We start from the raw sequence: 19,437 nt of genomic DNA on the forward strand, positions 1-19,437 counted from the left end.
CTCTTCTTGGTCGAAATCGCTGCACACAGCAGCAGTGGTCCAGATAGCCACGTGAAGAGCCTCTACTGTTTTAAAGGAGCGCACCTTTTATTCACTGTTGCTTTTGCTGCTGCTGGCTTCATCCCAGGGTAGAGCAGATCGCTCCAGACGTCGTCCTTCTTGTCCCCACGACTGAAGCTTCAGGAACTACCAGGAACAACTGCTTATTCATACGAATAAGGTACTATGTCTGCCTTCGAGGAACTAGGGTGAACCCTTTCCTCCTCACCAAAGGCTTGTCCTTATCTTCCTTCCCTCTTACAACTTTTGCTTCCCTTTTGACAATATCCAAGTACTCCTGGCAATCTCGAATCGTGAACTGTTCTAACCTTGTGATCCTCGACAACAGGACCCCTGTCCCATTGACACTGACACAGGCCTATTGACTTATCTAAGTTTTAGAAAGTGTCTCTCAATTCCATCTGCCTTGACAAAAGTATTGCCTATGATTTTTGTCCCCAACTTTCTTGTATTAATTCATGTGCTAAGTGTGTTTGACTACGGTAACATTTCTGCTTGCGGGTACGCTTCTCTTTCGTAAGACCGAACTGTCATTACTGTCAAAAAGTGATCGCCTAATAACCCCCGGTAACGTCTTTGTTTCACAACACTGGTCTGTCAAATCCAAAAGGTACTTGTCTTGAATTGTTCTGCACAAGGGGAATTGGTTGTGTGTAGTGTATTTGAAGTGTGGTTTTAATTTAATAGAAGTGAAGTCTTTTGTGAACAAATGGTTTAAAATAAATGTACTTCTACTTTTTAACCAAAAACCTTGAGTCAGTGTTTGCTTGAGTCACAGTAACTGTAGTCCTTTGTGTAATCTCTACTACTGCTCATTTGCTCTTGAGATAAGTCTGGCTGCTCTGCTACGGCTACCACTAACTGTGTAGTACAGGCTTGTACCAAAGGTGAAATTGTACTACCACCTGTAGTCTTAATCTTGTGTAGTAGTCCCTAAACTTCTTATAGGGCAAACTTCTTGACTGGATGAAAAGTTCGAAACAACCCCTTCAAGAAATGCTTGATTAGGCGATCACTAAACAGAGGAGCCGCATGCCGCCTCCGAGTAAATCTAGAAATCGCAGCCAAGTGTACCTTTATGGAAGATAACGCTAGGCCCCTCTCCGCCAACTGCAACAGGTAGGGGAGAACCTGTTCTGGGGAAATGTTCAAAGGGTCCACCCCTGGCTGGCCCTTGCACCCAACACAAAACCGTTTCCATTTACATGCATAGGAGACATTCGTGGACGGTGCCCTTGCCGCTTCCAAAATTTGACAAAGCCTTAGCTGGCCAAACTGAGTAGTCAGGAGCCAAGCCGTCAGGCTGAGAGACCCCGGATTGATATACCAGACCGCGCCCCTGTCCTGAGACAGAAGGTCCGGCATTGCTTCCAACTGGATCGGCTCCGCCACTGACAGGTGAAGGAGATCTGAGAACCACGGCTGCCTGGCACCAGAATCACATGGAATGGGTATCTCCAAATCCACTGGAGAGTCAGTCGGATGAGCGGAAACCGAGGAAAGGCATACGAGAACCAGCTCGTCCACGGGACCGAGAACGCATTCCCCCAGAGACTCAGGTGAACCCACCTGCTGGCGAACTCCATGCACTGTTTGTTCTCCGCCGTTGCAAAGAGATCCACTGGAGGATGGCCCCACTTCCGGAAGATTCTGGAAACCTGCGCCTCCTTCAGCTGCCACTTGTGCAGCTGGCCGACATCCCTGCTGACCGCATCTGCCTGCACATGCAACACTCCCGGCAGATAAGCCACAATGCCAATTTCTTTCAACAGAGCCCAATGCCAAAGTTCCTGTGCTTCCCTCGACAGCACCTTGGAATGCATGCCCCCCTGTTTCCTGAGATAAAACATTGTGGTGGTATTGTCTGTCAACAACCTCACCACCGAACCGCGAATGTGCAGCAGAAACGACTTGAGGGCCCATTGTACTGCCCTCAACTCGAGCACATTGATGTGGAACCGAGATTCCTCCGGAGACCACAGGCCTTGCACTTGCGCGTCGCCGAGATGCGCCCCGCCATCCCGTCTGAGAGGCATCCGCCACAATCGTAAATTGGAACTCCGGCTCCAGCAACGGCATGCCCCGAACCAGATTGTCCGAGCACGTCCACCAGCGAAGAGCTTCCACGAGAGTGCCGGCGATCACCTACTTGTTGGACCAAGAACCGCAACTGAGCCCACCGGTCCCCGAGGAACTCTTGCACCAGTCTCATGAGACAACAGCTTGGCAGCAGCGGAATGCATGACGCCATGGCCCCCAGCAGTGACATGTAGGTCTGGACTGACACCCTTGCACCGATCTTCCGCTCGGCCGCCTTTCGTAGGAGCTTCCGGACCCGCTCGCCAGAGGGCTTCACAAGTCCCAGGCGAGTCCGATACTTGGCTCCCAGAAACACAAAGTCCTGGGAAGGCTGCAAAAATGATTTCTCAAAGTTGATGGCGAATCAGAGTCTTTGCAACAGCTGCATGGTAGCTCTGAGACTTTCTTATGCCTCCTCTGGTGACGAAACTCTCACCAGCCAGTCGTCCAGGCACGGGTATACGTGATGACCCTCCCGTCGGAGCCACGATGCCACTGGTGCGAAACATTTTGTAAACGTCCGGGGGACGACTTTAAACCAAACAGGAGTACCCGAAACTGGTAGTAATCTTCTCCTATGACAAACTGCAGAAACTTGCGGTGCCGTCGACACATGGGAATGTGAAAGTATGCGTCCTGTAAATCCAACGATGCCAGAAACTCGTCCGGCTGTACCGATTGGATGAAAGAGAGAGCATCTTGAACTTCAGGCGTTGCAGAATCTTGTTCAACGCCCGAAGATACAGGATGGGTGGCCACTTGCCGTTGGGTTTCTTCACCACAAAGTAGCAGGAATGAACCCTGCGGCCTGCCTCTGCCACCGGAACCGGTTCTAAAGCCCCTTTCTGGAGCATAAGAACTACCTCGTGTCGCAGGATGTGAAAATGTGGTTGCAAGGCATACACCGGCGGAATGGAAACCGGGGTACACTTGAACTCCAGTGAGTGGCCAAGACGCACTGCGTCCAACACACAACGATCCGGCGTAATTTTGCACCACTCGTCCACATGCATCCCCACCCTGCCCCCCAGTAGATTGTCCTGAAGGCAGTCATTGTTGTGGTTTAGCCTGCTGTTAGGCAGAATCATATGCAGTACCCTTTGGGAACACTACACACAATTAAGACTACAAGTGACAGTACAATTTACCTTTGGTACAAGCCAGTACTACACAGTTATAGTGGTAGCAGTAGCGGAGCAGCCAGACTTATCTGAAGAGTAAGTGAGCAGTACAAGTGGTTACACAAAGGACAGCAATTAACCATGGTTCAGGCAAACACTGACTCAAGGTTTCCAAGTAAAAGAATATATGACATGCATTACTCACCGCAAAAGCATTTCTGATGATTGTATCTGCTTAGATTCACATGCTGTGCATATGGTCCGACATCCAGTGGTAACCGCGGAGTATTGCATCTTGTCTTTTGGGGGACCGAAAGGGGACGTCGGCATAGGCGTGTCTGAAACACTATCCCTATCGTAACGTGTGTAGCACCCAAAATCCCTCACGCGCCGAGGTCCCTCCAATTGTAATTTTTCTGCCATGAGGGAGCCCAAGGCTATAGTGAGTGAGTACATGAAGAGCGAAAGTAGTAAGAAGTCTATGTTCCTTCCACCCCGAGCGGGGAGGCAGGAAGGGCGCATGTGAATCTAAGCAGATACAATCATCAGAAATGCTTTTACGGTAAATAATGCATGTCTTCTGATGCTTGTTAATCTGCTTAGAATCACATGCTGTGCATAGACTAGCGAGCAGTACCCGGAGTTGGAGGTGGGTTGTGAGAAGGAACAGTAGAAAAAAGATGTCTTAGTACTGGTTGTCCCACCTGAGAATCAGACCTAGAATGAGTGTCTAGGCAATAGTGTTTTGTAAAGGTGTGTACAAAACTCCAGGTTGCCGCTTTGCAAATGGACTCTAGGGGAACATTTGCAATGAATGCTATGGATGCCCCAGTGCCTCGAGTAGAATGTGCTCTAGGCTTGAAGGGCAGTTCTCTCTTTGCCAGAGTGTAACATAGTGTGATGCATTTGACAATCCACCTTGATATTGCTGATTTAGAGACAGGGTCCCCTTCTCTACCAGCTGCCACTGAAACAAAGAATTGTTTAGTTTTCCTCAGTGGTTTAGTTCTATCCAAGTAGAACATGACTGCCCTGCGCACATCTAGTGTGTGAAGGCTTCTTTCGGCCATGTTAGTAGGTCTCTGGAAGAACGTGGGTAGTTCTATTGACTGGTTCACATGGAATTTCGAAATTAATTTCGGCGCAAATCTGGGATGTGTGCGCAGAACTACTTTATCTTTGTGGACTGTAACAGAGGGGTCCAAAACCGAGAGGGCCTGTAGTTCGCTAACTCTTCTGATAGAAGTGATAGCTACTAGAAAGGCTGTCTTGTAAGTCAGATCTTTCAGAGTAGCTTTATGCATAGGCTCAAAAGGGGGTCCCATGAGCCGAGTTGAAACCACATTTAGATCCCACCCAGGGTGGGATCTAAATAAAGGCTTTAATCACAGGTATTTTCCACCACGACACCTTCTGCTGTGACGTGGTGTAGGCTGATAATGCCGCTAGGTGAACCTTTAAGGAATTGAAGACTAACCCAGAGTCCAACAGATGGGTTAGATATAACACAATGGCCCTCATTACGACCCAGGCGGTAAGGGGTTTACGCCAGCGTAAACATCGCCGACCCTTACCGCCTGAGTACGAGTTCCCTTAGCGCCATGGTGAGTTTAACGCCTGCTTTTTGCAGGCGTTAAAATCCATGGCGCTAAGGGAACTTGATGTTAATTACGCCACCGTAATTTACGGTGGCGTAATTAACGCCTTCCCCACTCCCATTATGCCCTATGGGGCAAGAATGGGAATGGGGAAGGGCAAAATGGGGATTGGGGACTTACCGCCCCGCCAAGGTCGGAATGGGGCGGTAAGTCCGCCAACCACCATGGCGGAATTGCACCCTTAGCGCCATGGACCATGGTGCTAATTGCACCATGGTCCTCCGCCAAGGTCATAATGAGGGCCAATGTGTGAAGGCGAGCAATTGGGATTGACGCCTTTGGAACTGCACCAGATGACAAAACGTTTCCATTTGCTGGCATAGCAATAACGTGTGTTAGGCTTTCTTGCCTCCCTCAGTATGTCCATGCATCACTGAGGGAGTTGCAGATGTCCAAACTCTATGACCTCAGGAGCCAGGCTGCTAAATTCAGAGTTTGTGGGCATGGGTGCAGAGTCTCCCCCCTGTCCTGAGACAACATGTTGTACGGGCAGGGCAGCTTGACTGGTGGGGAGAGGGACATTTCCATCAGTGCGCGAACCAAGGTTGGCGGGCCCACATGGGAGCCACCAGAATCATGGTGACTGGTTCCTGGTGCATCTTGTGTACCATCTTGTTCAGACGGGGAGTCGGGGGGGGTGGGGGGGGGGAGGGAAGCGTAGACAAATTTCTCCGACCAAGTAATCCAGAGACCGTTCCCCTTGGATCGGTTCTGGGGGTACCTGGAGGCTTAGTCTTGGCATTGGGTGTTCTCCTGAGTAGCGAACAGGTCGATCTCTGGAAACCCCATTCTGCGAAGACGTTGGATACAATGTCTTTGGCAGTCGCCATTTGTACTCTTCTGGCAGCGGAGAATCTCTGCTGAGTACGTCTGCCAGAAGATTGAGTTCCCCTGGAACATGTTGGGATATCAGGAACATCTTGTGTTTGAGAGCCCATATCCAGATGTTTTGGGACAGCTTGGATAGCCCTGGAGAGCGAGTGCCCCCCTGTTTGTTCAGGTAATACATTGCTGTTGTGCTGTCGGTTAGGACCAGCACTGTCTTCCCTTGCAGTTGCTCCTGAAAGGCTTTCAATGCTTTGAACACTGCTAGTAGCTCCAGTAGGTTTATATGGTTGGACGCTACCTGAGGGAACCACACTCCGTGTGTGGTCTGCTGAAGCAGGTGAGTCCCCCACCCCATGAGAGATGCGTCTGTCGTGAGAGTGGCTTCCACTGCATGGGTGGTGGTTTTCCCCTTCAAGAGGTTCTCCCTCGACCACCACTGCAGAGAGAGAACGAGGGCTTGCGAGACAACTAACAGATCTTCCCATTGTCCGCTGGCCTGACACCACTGGCTGTTGAGCCACTCTTGCATGGGACGCATGCGCAGCCGCGCGCGGGGAACTAAGTATATGCATGACGCCATCATTCCTCGCAAACGCATAGCTTTGCGTACCGTCACCTCTCGACTGGCTACATACTGAGGAACCTGAGAGAGCATGTTCTGAACCCTCTCGCTGGAAGGGAAGTCTTCTGTACGAATTAGAGCCCCCAGGAACTGTTTTACTTGGCTGGGGACTAGGCTGGATTTTTTTTTCGTTGATAGAAAATCCCAGGCTGAACAGTAGGTCCACTGTTTTTTGGGTGAAAAACAAACGTCGAACGAGTCCCCCGTGATGAGCCAATCGTCGTGGTAAGGGTAAACTGGAACTGAAAGTCTGCGCAGGTGTGCCGCTGCCACTGCCAGGACCTTGGTAAACACCCTTGGCGCCAAGGCTATGCTGAAGGGGAGTACCTTGAACTGGTAGTGTTTGTCCTGAATCACGAACCTTAGGAATTTTCTGTGCGCTGGCAGCATTGAAATATGAAAGTATGCATCTTTCATATCCAATGTTGTCATGAAGTCCCCCTGTTTTAGCAATGGGATCACCTCTTGCAGTGTTACCATGCGAAACTTCTGGGGCTTTATGAACTTGTTCGCTGGGCGCAGGTCTAGAACAGGACGCATGGTGAGATCCTTTTTGGGTACAAGGAAGTACACTGAATAGATACCCTCGTTTACCTGAAGAATCGGGTCGGCTTGTATGGCGGCCTTTCCCAGCAGCGCTTCCACCTCTTGGATCAGGATCTGCAGATGTTCCTGTGAAAGGCGTTGATGTTTCGGCGGTCTGAACTGTGGAGGTCGGGCGAATTACACGCAGTAACCATGGGCAACCGTCTTTAAGACCCACTGGTCTGAAGTTATCCCCTCCCATGCCTTGAGGAAGGATGTTAATCGCCCCCCCCCCAACCGGGGAGACATGGGAGCGGACCTGGACTTGGTGGTCATTTCGGGCCAGCAGTTGACGCTCCTCTGGAAGAGCCTCTGCCTCTATTCTTTCCGCGTTTCTGACCCCTCTGGGGGTAGTAAGTGGGGCTTGCAGCAGGTAGACTTGAGTTGAAGTTGCCCGTGCCGAAGTTGTTTTGAGCGGCGCAGGCTTGTCCTCGAAAGGACCGCCGAGAATTACTGCCCCTCTGTGAAGAGGGTTTCTGGGAAATCTGGTGCAGCGACTTAATAGTCTTGTCCTCCTTCATGGCTGTCTCCAATGCATCGTCTACCGCCTTCCCGAAGAGGTTGGTCTCTTCGATGGGTTTGTTGATAATGGATTCCTGGGTCTCAGGCCTGAAGCCCGACGTGCGCAGCCACGCGTGCCTCTTTAGGAGAGTACCCTGTGTGAGAGACCTGCCTGTTGTCTCTACGGTGTCCAGGGTATTCTTTACCACATTCTGATTGGCAAGTTTGCCCTCAGAGACTGTGGCGAGAAGCTTGGCTCTGGTTGGTTCCGGAACCTCTTGAAGGCCTTCCTGGAGTAGGTTCCATCGCGCATCGATGTAGCTTGCTAGTAACGTCGTGTTATTGGCAATCCGGACGGTATAGGCCACCGCCGACATAACCCATTTACCTAAGGCATACAACCTTTTGGACTCCTTGTCCGGGGGTGACTCTCCCGTGGCAAGGGGAACCCCTGCTCTCTTGCGAGTGTTGGTCACCAACAGCGAGACTGGGATTGCGTGTCCTTTGATATAAAGCGGGTCGGAGGGGGAAGGTCGGAAAAGTTTTTCAACCCTTGGGTTCACAGCTCTAGTCTGAGCGGGTGTGAGTAAGGAAGGGGCCAGCCGTCTCTTTACAGAGCTCAAGAGAGGGATAGACTGGCTTGCCGGAGGCTTTTCATTAATAATGTCCTGCACAAAATCCTGTTCGGGCAAGGCTTCAGGAGTAGCAATTTTAAAAAATGCCGCTGCTTTTTTCAACATGTTGTTGAAAGCCATTTGATCATCCACCGGGGAAGCTTGTCGAATAGGGGTGGATGGGGGAGAGTCTAGACAAACGATATCAGAGGTGTGATCGTCCTGCTGGGTGTCCTCCCAGCTGTCCGTTGCTCCTTGATCTTCCCCATAGTTGTCCAGAAAAGACTACTCCTCTTCTTCTGTATAGACGTCTCTATACGTGTCCATCTGGACATCTTCTTGATAGTCAACTTGGTGTTGGACATCTAGGTGTTGGACATCTTGTGTTTGAGGGTTAGGGTCTACCCGAGCTTTTTACGGCGGAGGTTGATCAGAAGCCCTGGAAAACTGCTCCAGCCGATCCATACACCCCTCGAATTGCTCCGTGGTCCACTTGGATGACCCAAATGGATCTAGCTGAGTAGGAACCGTGTTCTCCGTCCTACGGCGTTGAGAGGATCTCCTCAGGGTGCTTGAGAGGGGTACCTGGCTTTCTTCGTAAGAGTCTACGGGATCGTCTTCCCAATCCGTGGAAAACGTTTTGGCGGATTGGCCCATAACTGTGGGCGGAACTGGTACTAGGCCCACCGCTGTAGCAATCCTATTAATGCTCTTATGGATAGTCACCAAATCCTCGGGAGACAACGCCTCCGATAATGTGTCGGCAGTGAAAATGTCTTCCGCGGCTCCAGAAGGGCCAGCGGATGGCTTCTCGGGTACAGGCCTACTTGTAGTTTTCGGGCCTGTACGGGCCTTGGAAACCTTGGAATCCGTCAAAGTTTCTTGTTCTGAAAACTTCGGCGCGTGTAGTTTGGGGAGTAGCGCCCTTGTTATGTTTGTTATGCCCAGTCGTCATGCGCTGCCGCGGATGCGGGGAAGGCTTCGGATCAGACCGATCCGTGGGCGCCGCCGCCGAAGTTTCCGGCGGACCTGTTGGCGCTTTAACCTTCTTCGACGAAGTCGTCGAGGATTGCGCTCGAGTTGTGTGCTTTGTGCGGTGCGATTGTACGCCCCTGTCAACGGGTGTGGTCCCTGTAGCAAGACCGGAGTCGAGCCTGGAAGGGTCGGGGACGGGCGTGGCGGCCCTACAATAGTCCGCCTCAAGGTCTATAACGTCCGCATTGGAAGTTTGGTCATCCGATGTACCCCCGTCACTTTCAGCTGGTGTCGCGGCAGGGGAGGGAGGCTCCACGCGTGACATACCGTACGCGGCCCACCGCTTCAACCGGCGCTCCTTAAGAGTTTTAGGTTTAAGGAGTTTACACGCCGAACACCGCTTTTCGTCGTGCTCTAGGGGGAGACAAGCGTTACAGGACGTGTGCTCGTCTTTCCACGGATATCTGACCCTACACACAGGGCAGAATCTAAATGGAGTCCTTTCCATAGCAGAAGGGAAGGGTGACCAGACCGAAAAGGAAAGCAGTGGAAAAGAGGAAGGATAGTATGGCAAACCCCGAGCTCACTCTCCCTACTGTGTAGGCTGGCCAGAAGGCCAGACTACGTGGAAGTCCGAACGCCGGATCTTAGGCGCTAAACCCACAGCCATAGAAGATTCCCCCGTAGTCTTTGTCGAAGATGTTCTTGATGGGCGAAGTGACTTAACGGGGAATAAACCGACAATTCGGTAAGATAAACAATGCCTCATGAAGAGCTCTGCTATAGGGCAAGCAGTTATCTGGGCGGAAAAAAACAATCTGAGGGACCTCAGAGCGTGAGGGATTTTGGGTACTACACGCGTCACGATAGGGATAGTGTTTCAGACACGCCTATGCCGACGTCCCCTTTCGGTCCCCCGAAAGACAAGATGCAATACTCCGCGATTACCACTGGATGTCGGACCATATGCACAGCATGTGATTCTAAGCAGATTAACAAGCATCAGAAAACATGTTTTTTACTGTTTGAAACATGTTTAAACTAGAGTTGGGATGGTGTATAGTTTTGTTCTTCTAGAGGTTACCCACTCTAGCATTTCTAATCCTCGAGGTCTCCCAATAGATGTGTTGAGTTGGTGTCAACAACGCCATCTTTGTTGTAGTGCCTGCAGAATGTGCGTGTTCTTTTGTTTCCAGACCAATGCATCTTTTCAGACTCTTTTCGGAATGCCAGTCATTGTTGAGGAGTCTTTTCCAGAATGCTGTGGCTGGCAACTTGATTAGTGGGTTATGGATGCAATCAACCGGCCATCTGCTGAACTAGTGCGATTAAGAAACGGATCGATAATAGTGGTAGTTCGAGTGGTGGTCCTTGAGTGGGGGCATGACACATACTAAAATTTAACTCATTCACAAATCAGATCAAATTCATCTAGCAGAGCGCATTAAAATAAGCATGAATGGTGTCCATACCTGCAAGTTATTGTCCTCAGGAAGGCACTTTAACTTTTTACCCATAAGCTTAGAAATAATCATGAGGCTAAGGTGTCTTCTCAGCTGCCTGAAAAATTAATTGAGATCCAAGTTAATTAAATGTGCAATTGTATTTTACAAGGAAGTAAGTCAGTAGTGCAGAAAATCTATTTGGAGATTTGATTTAAAGGACATGGTATTTTGTCAGTAAATGGTGTCAAATCTTTCTGAGGAAGACCTATCAATGTTCCCGCACAAGTCACTACTGAAATGTTTCTATTTTGTTGAAAGACAAACATACTGGCAGTCATCAAATGACCATTCACAGCCAGAGCCCAGAGATGTTATTTATTTCATCTGATGGCGCAGGTACAACCCCATACAAAATTGCAAAGCCTTATTTTAGCATCTAACAAAAAACATTTTTAAATAATCGAAGGGTTACTGTAAGTCAACAATCAAGAGAATTAACTTTCAGAAATTCCAGTGTGCAGCACAATATTCTAGGAATAAACAAATATCAAAGAACATTTGGTAATGAAAGTTTTGACCATACCCTTGCCCAGAATAATCACACAATGCAATACTAGTAAGATTAAATATATAAACCTAAGGCATGAAACAAAGTAATTTGTGACAAAAGAAATAGTTTTCCAGATATATTTACAGTAGAGCATCCAAGAATGAGCAAGGTCTGCTATGTTGTAGTTGGATCCAGTATGTTATGTATTTTTCTATAACAAGTAACAATTTCAGGTGTTAGCACAGCAATGTGTCCGCTATAAAAACACTACTTTGATGGTGACCAGGAACCCACAATGGCCCGAAAGACACTGAAGAGTATGATCGTTGTACAAATTCCATACTTGTATCTACCATGTAATTAATATTTGGGTGTTTGAAAATCCTATAAACTGTCTGAAGGGCTGTGTGAATAGCACACATGTACAGTGTTCCATCAGGGGACACGATGGACGACAAGACACTGGGTTGCAGTAGTTTTATTGGAGGAAAATTACAAGAATGGGCACTCAGACAAAAACAGGGTCTCCCACCTGCCCCCAAAAATAAACAATAGTAAGGACTGTTTTTTTTTCAAATTGCGGTCGGGCTACTTTCACCACAGTGGCACATGGAGTCAAGTTTCCCAGCGAGTACACATTTTTAAATTTTTATTGTGTTCATGGTTTAACAAGAAACCTTACACATTCTTAAAAAAAGAAGACCACAGATAAACTACAAGAGATAAAAAAAAAAAGAAGACAGATACACTGGACATATCCACCCATACAATTCAAGGTTACACAAAAGTTAACAATGTCATCTATACATTTCAAAGCTGCCAAAATCAAGGAAACTTGCCTTGCAGTTAAACATCTCTTCAGGAGTGTTCCCGATTATGCAGCCTATAGTCACACAGAAATGTGTTAACATTGTTATATCCGATTGCGAACGTAGAAGGGCAGACCAACATTCTTGCCGTTTCCACTTCTTTAGAAGGAAACAGATTTAAATAAAGAGTAACTTTTCCCCTTCATGTAGGACAGGGAAACCCCTTAATGAATGCTTCATTTTCAAAAACAAGGCTTCTGACAACAGAGCATATTTTGATATAACACAGTTCATATTTAACTCTCTTGTCCTAGTCCAGTCAAGCTCCCAGATAGCTTTTTTTAATGTGATATCAATTCTAGGGTTTCTATTGTTCGCTCAAGATTCTTCAGTATAAGCTTTTATTCCTTTTCCCACATCGAGATAGACTAGGAATATTGTTCTCCATCAGAGCATTTAGCTTATGAAAATAGGACGACTGGCAGGATCAAAATGTTCCTAAGAAAGGCCAATGCTTTACATTTTAACTGTGCTCAGTGATAACAAACCCATCTCTTGATCAATCACAGAGACAGGAACACAGTTAGGCACGTCAAAAACCTTCTACTAAATTAAGCCACCCAGAGCTTGCCAATCACACTCCTGTATCAGAGTATTGTTTTGCTCTATAATATGTGATGCATCAGGTATTTGAGATGGACACGTTGGTATAAGTTTGCCACAAGTTGCCATCTTACTAAATAAAGGGGTGACACAAACGCCTATCTTTCCCTACCTAACAAACTAAAGCTAATGAAAATGTACTTAAATGTCCAAAAAGCTCTCCCTCACACAGAACAAATCGTAAAGGAATCATTTGGCAATTTCACTTCACAAAAATAACATTGAAATTCAAACATAAAAATGATAATGAAGATTCCTTGTGACCAGGGTTGGATCACCTTCCCCTGGAATATTTCAGGATATCTCCAATTAAAGTTTCAGTAAAGTCCCTTTCATAAACCTTAAGTAAAAATAAAAGTACCTTTCCATTCATTATATTCTGTACTTGGCAAAGCAACTTTACTCTCTCTTCACTCTTCCAGTTGAAAGTCAACTCAATTCTCTGAAGGTCAGAAAATATTTCTTCCTTAGAAACCGCTTCTTAGTGAGGATGGTTATGCCATAGTTCATCAAACAACATAATTGCCACTTCTTTTCTCTTACACGATTGTACCACATTCATTAAACTTCAAGTAATCTTCTTTCTGGTCCATTAGCCTGAAAGCATTACCACCAATTGTCCCTTTCCTGGTTTTCTCTCCTGCCAGGATAAACAAAACTCCCTACTTGTATTTGTATTCTGTGGTAAGGCTTGTTAACACAATTAGCATATAGTTTCTTTCTCAAAAATGCCACACAAAAAAGACAAGAGTTTTCACATGAATCAGTTTGCCATAGGCAATGCAGGTTATACTTCTCTCTCCCTTGTTATTTGTCAGAAGGAGGGCTTTCTCCTGCTGTATCTGATTTTCTTTAACACAACCTCTTGGCTGTTGGTAGTGAGATTTACAACTCCCTCCCTCGAGATATCTTGTTATGGGATTATCAAATTTCACTTGCCTTGATGCCACTCTCAGCTTAGGCTGGTTTTGGCAATGTATGTTACAATGTCCCCCCCTTTTTTGAAATCCCTCTTCAGGGAAGTTGTATCTCCTTCAATTTATTATTGCCCCCTCTTTTGCTTGGGCAATGCAGGTTAGAATAATCTTTTACTGGAATCCTAGGGTAGGCTTTTGCAAATGCAGGTAATAATCTCCAAATCTGAAATCTCATAATAGGAGAGTTGTGCCCAATTTGCTTACATTCAACTGTTCGATATTGAAAAGTATCCAGCAGTCTCCCTCGGAGCGCCCCAGGGTCACATGCACTAGGAAACTCAATGGTCTTTCCCGATTGTTAGGGAGAATTCTCATTCTATGGCTAATTTCCCTTACCTAGCGAGTCCCTCAGCAGCTTTGCTGGATTTCTGGAGTTTATTTTTTCCACTGGTTAAGAGTGTGAGCTTTTCCCCCACTCTTACCTGTATTTTGCCATGTGTATTTCATCTGTTTTTGTGATTGTGGACTATGGAGCACACCACTTCAGTAGCCCCACTCTTGTTTGTTACACAGCACCTTCAGTGCAGTGACACAGGGTTGTCTTTTAGACTTCCCATCGACTCCATTTCTGGGGCTGACTACTGTCAGGACTAAGCACGCATCACGGGGCAACAGAGGTGCAGGGGGGACTAAGCATGCATCATAGGGGCAACAGAGAGGCAGGGGGACAACATGCATCACAGCAGCAACAGAGCCACAGTGGGGACTAAGCACGCATCACGGGGGAAAGAGATGGGGAAAGGGGGACTAAGCATGCATCACAGGAGCAACAGAGGGGCTGGGGCCACTAAGCATGCATCACGGGGGAAACAGAGGGGCAGGGGGGGGATCAAGCATGCATCACGGGGCAACAGAGGGGCAGGGGGACTAAGCATGCATCAATCACAGGGGCAACAGAGGAGCAGGGGGGACTAAGTCCGCATCAGAGGGGCAGCAGAGGGGCAGGGAGGACCCAACACACATGGGGGCAACAGAGGGACAGGGGGAATCAACACGAATCACAGGGGCAACAGAGGGCATGGGGGACACTAAGCACGCATCACGGAGGGTAACAGAGGGGCAGGGGGGGACAACATGCATCATGAGGGCAACAGATGGGTAGGGGGCAACAGAGGGGCAGGGGGACTAAGCACGCATCACGGGGCAACAGAGCCACAGGTGGGGACTAAGCATGCATCACGGGGGCAACAGAGAGGCAGGGGGACAACAAGCATCACAGGGGCAACAGAGCCACAGCGGGGACTAAGCACGCATCACGGGAGAAAGAGGGGGGAAGGGGGACTAAGCATGCATCACAGAGGCAACAGAGGGGCAGGGGGGACTAAGCATGCATCACAGGAGCAACAGAGGGGCAGGGGGGACTAAGCATGCATCACAGAGGCAACAGAGGGGCAGGGGGGACTAAGCATGCATCACAGGAGCAACAGAGGGCCAGGGGGGACTAAGCATGCATCACAGGAGCAACAGAGGGGCAGGGGGGATCAAGGATGCATCACAGGGGAAACAGAGGCAGGGGGGACCCAACATGCATCACAGGAGCAACAGAGGAGCAGGGGGGACTAAGCATGCATCACGGGGCAACAGAGGGGCAGGGGGGACTAAGCACGCATCACAGGGCAACAGAGCCACAGGGGGGACTAATCACGCATTACGGGGGCAACCGAGAGGCATGGGGGACCCAACAAGCATCACAGGGGCAACAGAGGAGCAGGGGGGACTAAGCACGCAACAGAGGGGCAGGAGGGGGGCACTAAGCACGCATCACGGGGCAACAGCGCCACAGGCGGGACTAAGAACACATCACGGGGTAACAGAGACATGGGGGGCTAAGCATGCATCACGGGGGCAACAGAGGGGCAGGGAGGACTAAGCACGCATCACGGGGGCAACAGAGGGGCAGGGAGGACTAAGCACGCATCACGGGGCAACAGAGCCACAGGGGGGACTAAGCACGCATCACGGGGGTAACAGAGCCACAGGGGGGACTAAGCACGCATCACAGGGGTAACAGAGGCAGGGGGGACAACATGCATCATGAGGGCAACAGATGGGCAGGGGGGACTAAGGGGACTAAGCACGCATCACGGGGGCAACAGAGAGGCAGGGGGGACTAAGCATGCATCACAGGGGCAACAGAGGGGCTGGGGGGACTAAGCATGCAACACAGGGGCACCAGAGTGGCAGGGGGGACCCAAAAACGCATCGCAGGGGCGACAGAGGGGCAGGGAGGGATCAACACACATCACGCAGGCAACAGAGGGGTGGGGGGCATTAAACACGCATCATGGGGGCAACAGGGACTAAGCATGCATCACAGGGGCAACGGAGGGGCAGGGGCGGACTAAATACGCATCAGAGGGGCAGGGGGGGCTAAGCATGCATCACGGGGCAACAGAGGGGACTAAGCACGCATCACAGGGCAACAGAACGGCAGGGGGGACTAAGCACGCATCACGGGGCAACAGAGCGGCAGGGGGGACTAAGCACGCATCACGGGGCAACAGAGCGGCAGGGGGGACTAAGCACACATCACTGGGGCAACAGAGGGACAGGTGGGACTCACCACGCAACACAGGGGCAACTGAGGGATCACTCCTTCTGAACCATGAGAGGAAAAGGCAAGCACGATCCGCCACATGGAAGGGATAGAGGGTGTTGGCAGTGCTGAAGTGGGAGCAAGCAGCCACAGAGGTGTTGGGGAGTCTACGTTTTCTCTCCCAAGATAATGTACTGTCCCCCAGCATATATGGGTCCAATGAACAGTGAAATTAGGAATTTGTTTAAAGGCACTGTGACTTACATACATGTGCAAGGTAAGGTGGGATACTGTTCACATACACAGTAGGGGATATGTGCAAGCCAAGGAACCATGAGAACCGCACCCCCTGTGCCACCAAATCAACAAGCCATATTGGCAGGCCAACAGGCAGTGAAGAAATGTATGTGCCATGTACACCCTCAGCAGCCATTACTCCTACCTTGCAGGAAATGTATTCATTGGCCTGCAAACGACCCTGCCCTTCAGACATAATGTGTGTAGGATGACCGATCATCATGCTAAATGAGTGTCTCGCTAGCCCACGTTCTAGTATGCATGATGACTAACAGCATGTAATTATCCAACCAACAGGTTCACAGCCGACTCAGGCGGATGTGGTGGGGCCCTCCACTTCCAAGGAGACCTCCACTGGTGGCAGAGCACTAAAATCCACACCTGCACAGGTCAGCCATGGGGAAAAGCTGGAGGAACAGCAGGAGTGATGCACCAGGGACAGAGCACAGCAGCACCATGTCAGCCATGCCAAGTGGGGAGACAGCCACAGACCCCCACAAGCGTGCCCAATGCCCCCGACAGGCAATGTACATGGCACAGCACAGTACATGATGGATGCACTCAACATGTAAGTGCAGCACCCCCAGCAGCTGCTACCACCACACCACAACGGGCCCCTGTGGAGATCCCAGAGTAGCAACAACAAGCCAGTGTCACACAACATTTTGTCTCAGGAGGATAGCTCAGGGGCAAGACGATGCGGAGCAACACAGGTTCGATCCCTGCGTCCGCGCTTAGAAACCTCTTGGTATTAAGCGCGTTATAAATAACCAATTATAAATAGCACAATATCTGCACCTACCCATCTGCCGCCTGACTCCACCTCGTCACCTGAGGCAGACAGGCATTCCCATCGAAAGGGTAAGCTGGATACAGGGAGTAATGGCAGTCGTCCATCAGCTGGACAGCGTACTGGTTTCAGGTCATCCTGTTTCAGCCCTGGGCCTCCACCAGTTCAACATTGAAAACCTGGCAGAGATGCAGGTGCAACTTCTGCAGACCAGAATGGGATTGTGCAGGGCTCCTCACGGAGAACGGACAGGTCATTGGAACGCCAGTTGTCCATGGCGACTGCTGCAATGACAGGTCTGGGCAAGAGGGCATTTCAGCTTTTGCCAAATCTATTTTTTTAAATACTTTATTTTTGCATTTTGGCATTACATGCATACATACATAACAAGCCCGAACTGCGGGCTACATAACTAGCGCCGTTGTCCCCATCACGCCCGCCCCCAACCCCCTCAGCCCACCAGACCCCCCTGCCATGTTCATTTCGATTAGTTGATCCCACTATGCAGCGAGCTTGTGTTGAGTTTTAGTCCTCCAAGGTGTAATTTTGTGATGACTTAGCCGGTGAATCAGGGGAAGCGGCATTGGAAAGGAGAAATGAAATGTATGTGTCCCAAATGTACGGGGGCCTCGCATGTAGGGGCAGTGTTCTTATAAATTCTGTTTCCGTTTATTGGTAATAGAGAATATCTTTCCCCCAGTTCGATGATGTAGGGGTTGGACCCCGTCCCCATGACATGGCTATTCTTCTACGTGCTAGTACCAATAGTACGTTTGCTAGTTTTCTAGCTGGAGGTGGTAAGGATTTTGTCATCCCTAGGAGTGCCACTAACGGAGCATGTTCCATCTCCTCGCCAATTATTGCTTCGGTCACACCAAATACGTCGGACCAGAATTGCCACCGCTGGGCAACTCCATGTGAGATGTAGGAAGTCAGCGCCAGGCACCATATCTGTCACATGATGAGTTCAATTCAGGGTGGTGCCTGTTCCTCTTTTTGGAGGTATAGTATGTTTGGTGTAAAAAATTGAAACAAATTTGTTTGAAGCGTGAGTTTAAGTGCTACTTTTTGTGTCTGTTTTAGTATGTAGTCCCAATCTTCATCCGGGATGGACATTTGTAGCGATTCTTCCCATCTTTCTTTTGTTTTGGGATTCGCTGGTAGCGTGTCCGTTAGAAGGGTTCTATAAATAGATGAGACCAATTTGCCCTCCCCTTGTGCCTGGATTACTGCCACGCTGATGGTTGTTGTCGAAACGAGGGGATGAGGTCTTGCAGGGTGTATCGAACTCTGAAATAGATTAATACATCTAGGGAAGTGGTACTACCTTTCTCCTTTGCTTGTTGGGGTGTTATTAAAGTGTTGTGTGTGAAAAGGTCGCCTAGTGTGCTTATTTTGCATTTGTCTGCCCATTTTAAGAACACCTTTTCGGCAGTGAGTAGGACCCCGGGGATGAATTTGACAGGGAGAAGAGGGGAGTATCTGAACTGTATCTTACACTTTTGGGCCATTTTCCACCATATTGTGTGTGTGGATTGCACAATGTTCAATGTCGTGTGTGGTACCGCTGTTTGCTGATGATCACGGTTCTCAACAGGTTAGGCGAGGCCAATGCCCGTTCGACCTGCACATGTGGTCTTATGAACTGGGTCGCGTACCCGTGTCTGAGAAACTGGGCTTGGGCTTTCCCAGTAGTATCGTTCCAGATCAGGTAGTGCTATGCCACCTTTGGTTACCGGTAGTATGAGGGAAGTGTATGCCACCCTTGCAAGTTTACCCGGCCAGATTAGGTCTAGAACCAGGCTTCTCAGATTCCCCAGAAAGCGGCGTGACAGCAAGATAGGGATGTTGAAGAATAGATACAGGAGTTTGGGGAGAATTACCATCTTAACCAAAGAAGCCCTTCCCCAGAGAGTGAGTGGGAGGGCTTTCCACCTGTTCACCTTTTCCCTTAGCGTTCTGAGTGTGTTTTCGTAATTATCTTTAAATATGTCAGTGGTTCAGAGACATCAGGATCCCCAGGTAACGGACATGAGCTTTTTCCCAGTGAAAGTTGCAGTCGTTTGTAAATGTGCTGATGTTGGAGTTTAAGGGGAATCCAATTGATTTGGCGTGATTAATTTTTAACCCTGATACTGACCCAAATTTAATTATTTCACGCATAATCGGGTTGAGGTTTTCGCTAGGGTTTTGCATGTACAGGACTATGTCATCGGCGTAGAGGGATATTGTTAACTTGTGAGGGGCTATTTTGAGCCCTCTCTGAATTTGGCGTTCTCGGAGGCCAGCAGCTAGGGGCTCCATCACTAGCGCGAATATCATGGCGG

At 49.1% G+C, this 19,437-nt stretch overlaps 1 protein-coding gene across 2 annotated transcripts in view; it reads right to left on the reverse strand.

Moving 5' to 3' along the window:
• Positions 1 to 19,437, reverse strand: part of SLF2 (SMC5-SMC6 complex localization factor 2) — a 1,286,318-nt gene that overhangs the window by 245,769 nt on the left and 1,021,112 nt on the right. For both annotated transcript variants that reach the window (XM_069611667.1, XM_069611668.1), the window contains exon 15: positions 10,516 to 10,603. In XM_069611667.1, coding sequence (XP_069467768.1) covers positions 10,516 to 10,603 — 88 coding nt within the window. The remainder of the gene's footprint in view (positions 1 to 10,515; positions 10,604 to 19,437) is intronic.

This window comes from Ambystoma mexicanum, chromosome 8 (assembly GCF_040938575.1).
Source record: "Ambystoma mexicanum isolate Mex_15411 chromosome 8, UKY_AmexF1_1, whole genome shotgun sequence".
Lineage (NCBI taxonomy): Eukaryota > Metazoa > Chordata > Amphibia > Caudata > Ambystomatidae > Ambystoma > Ambystoma mexicanum.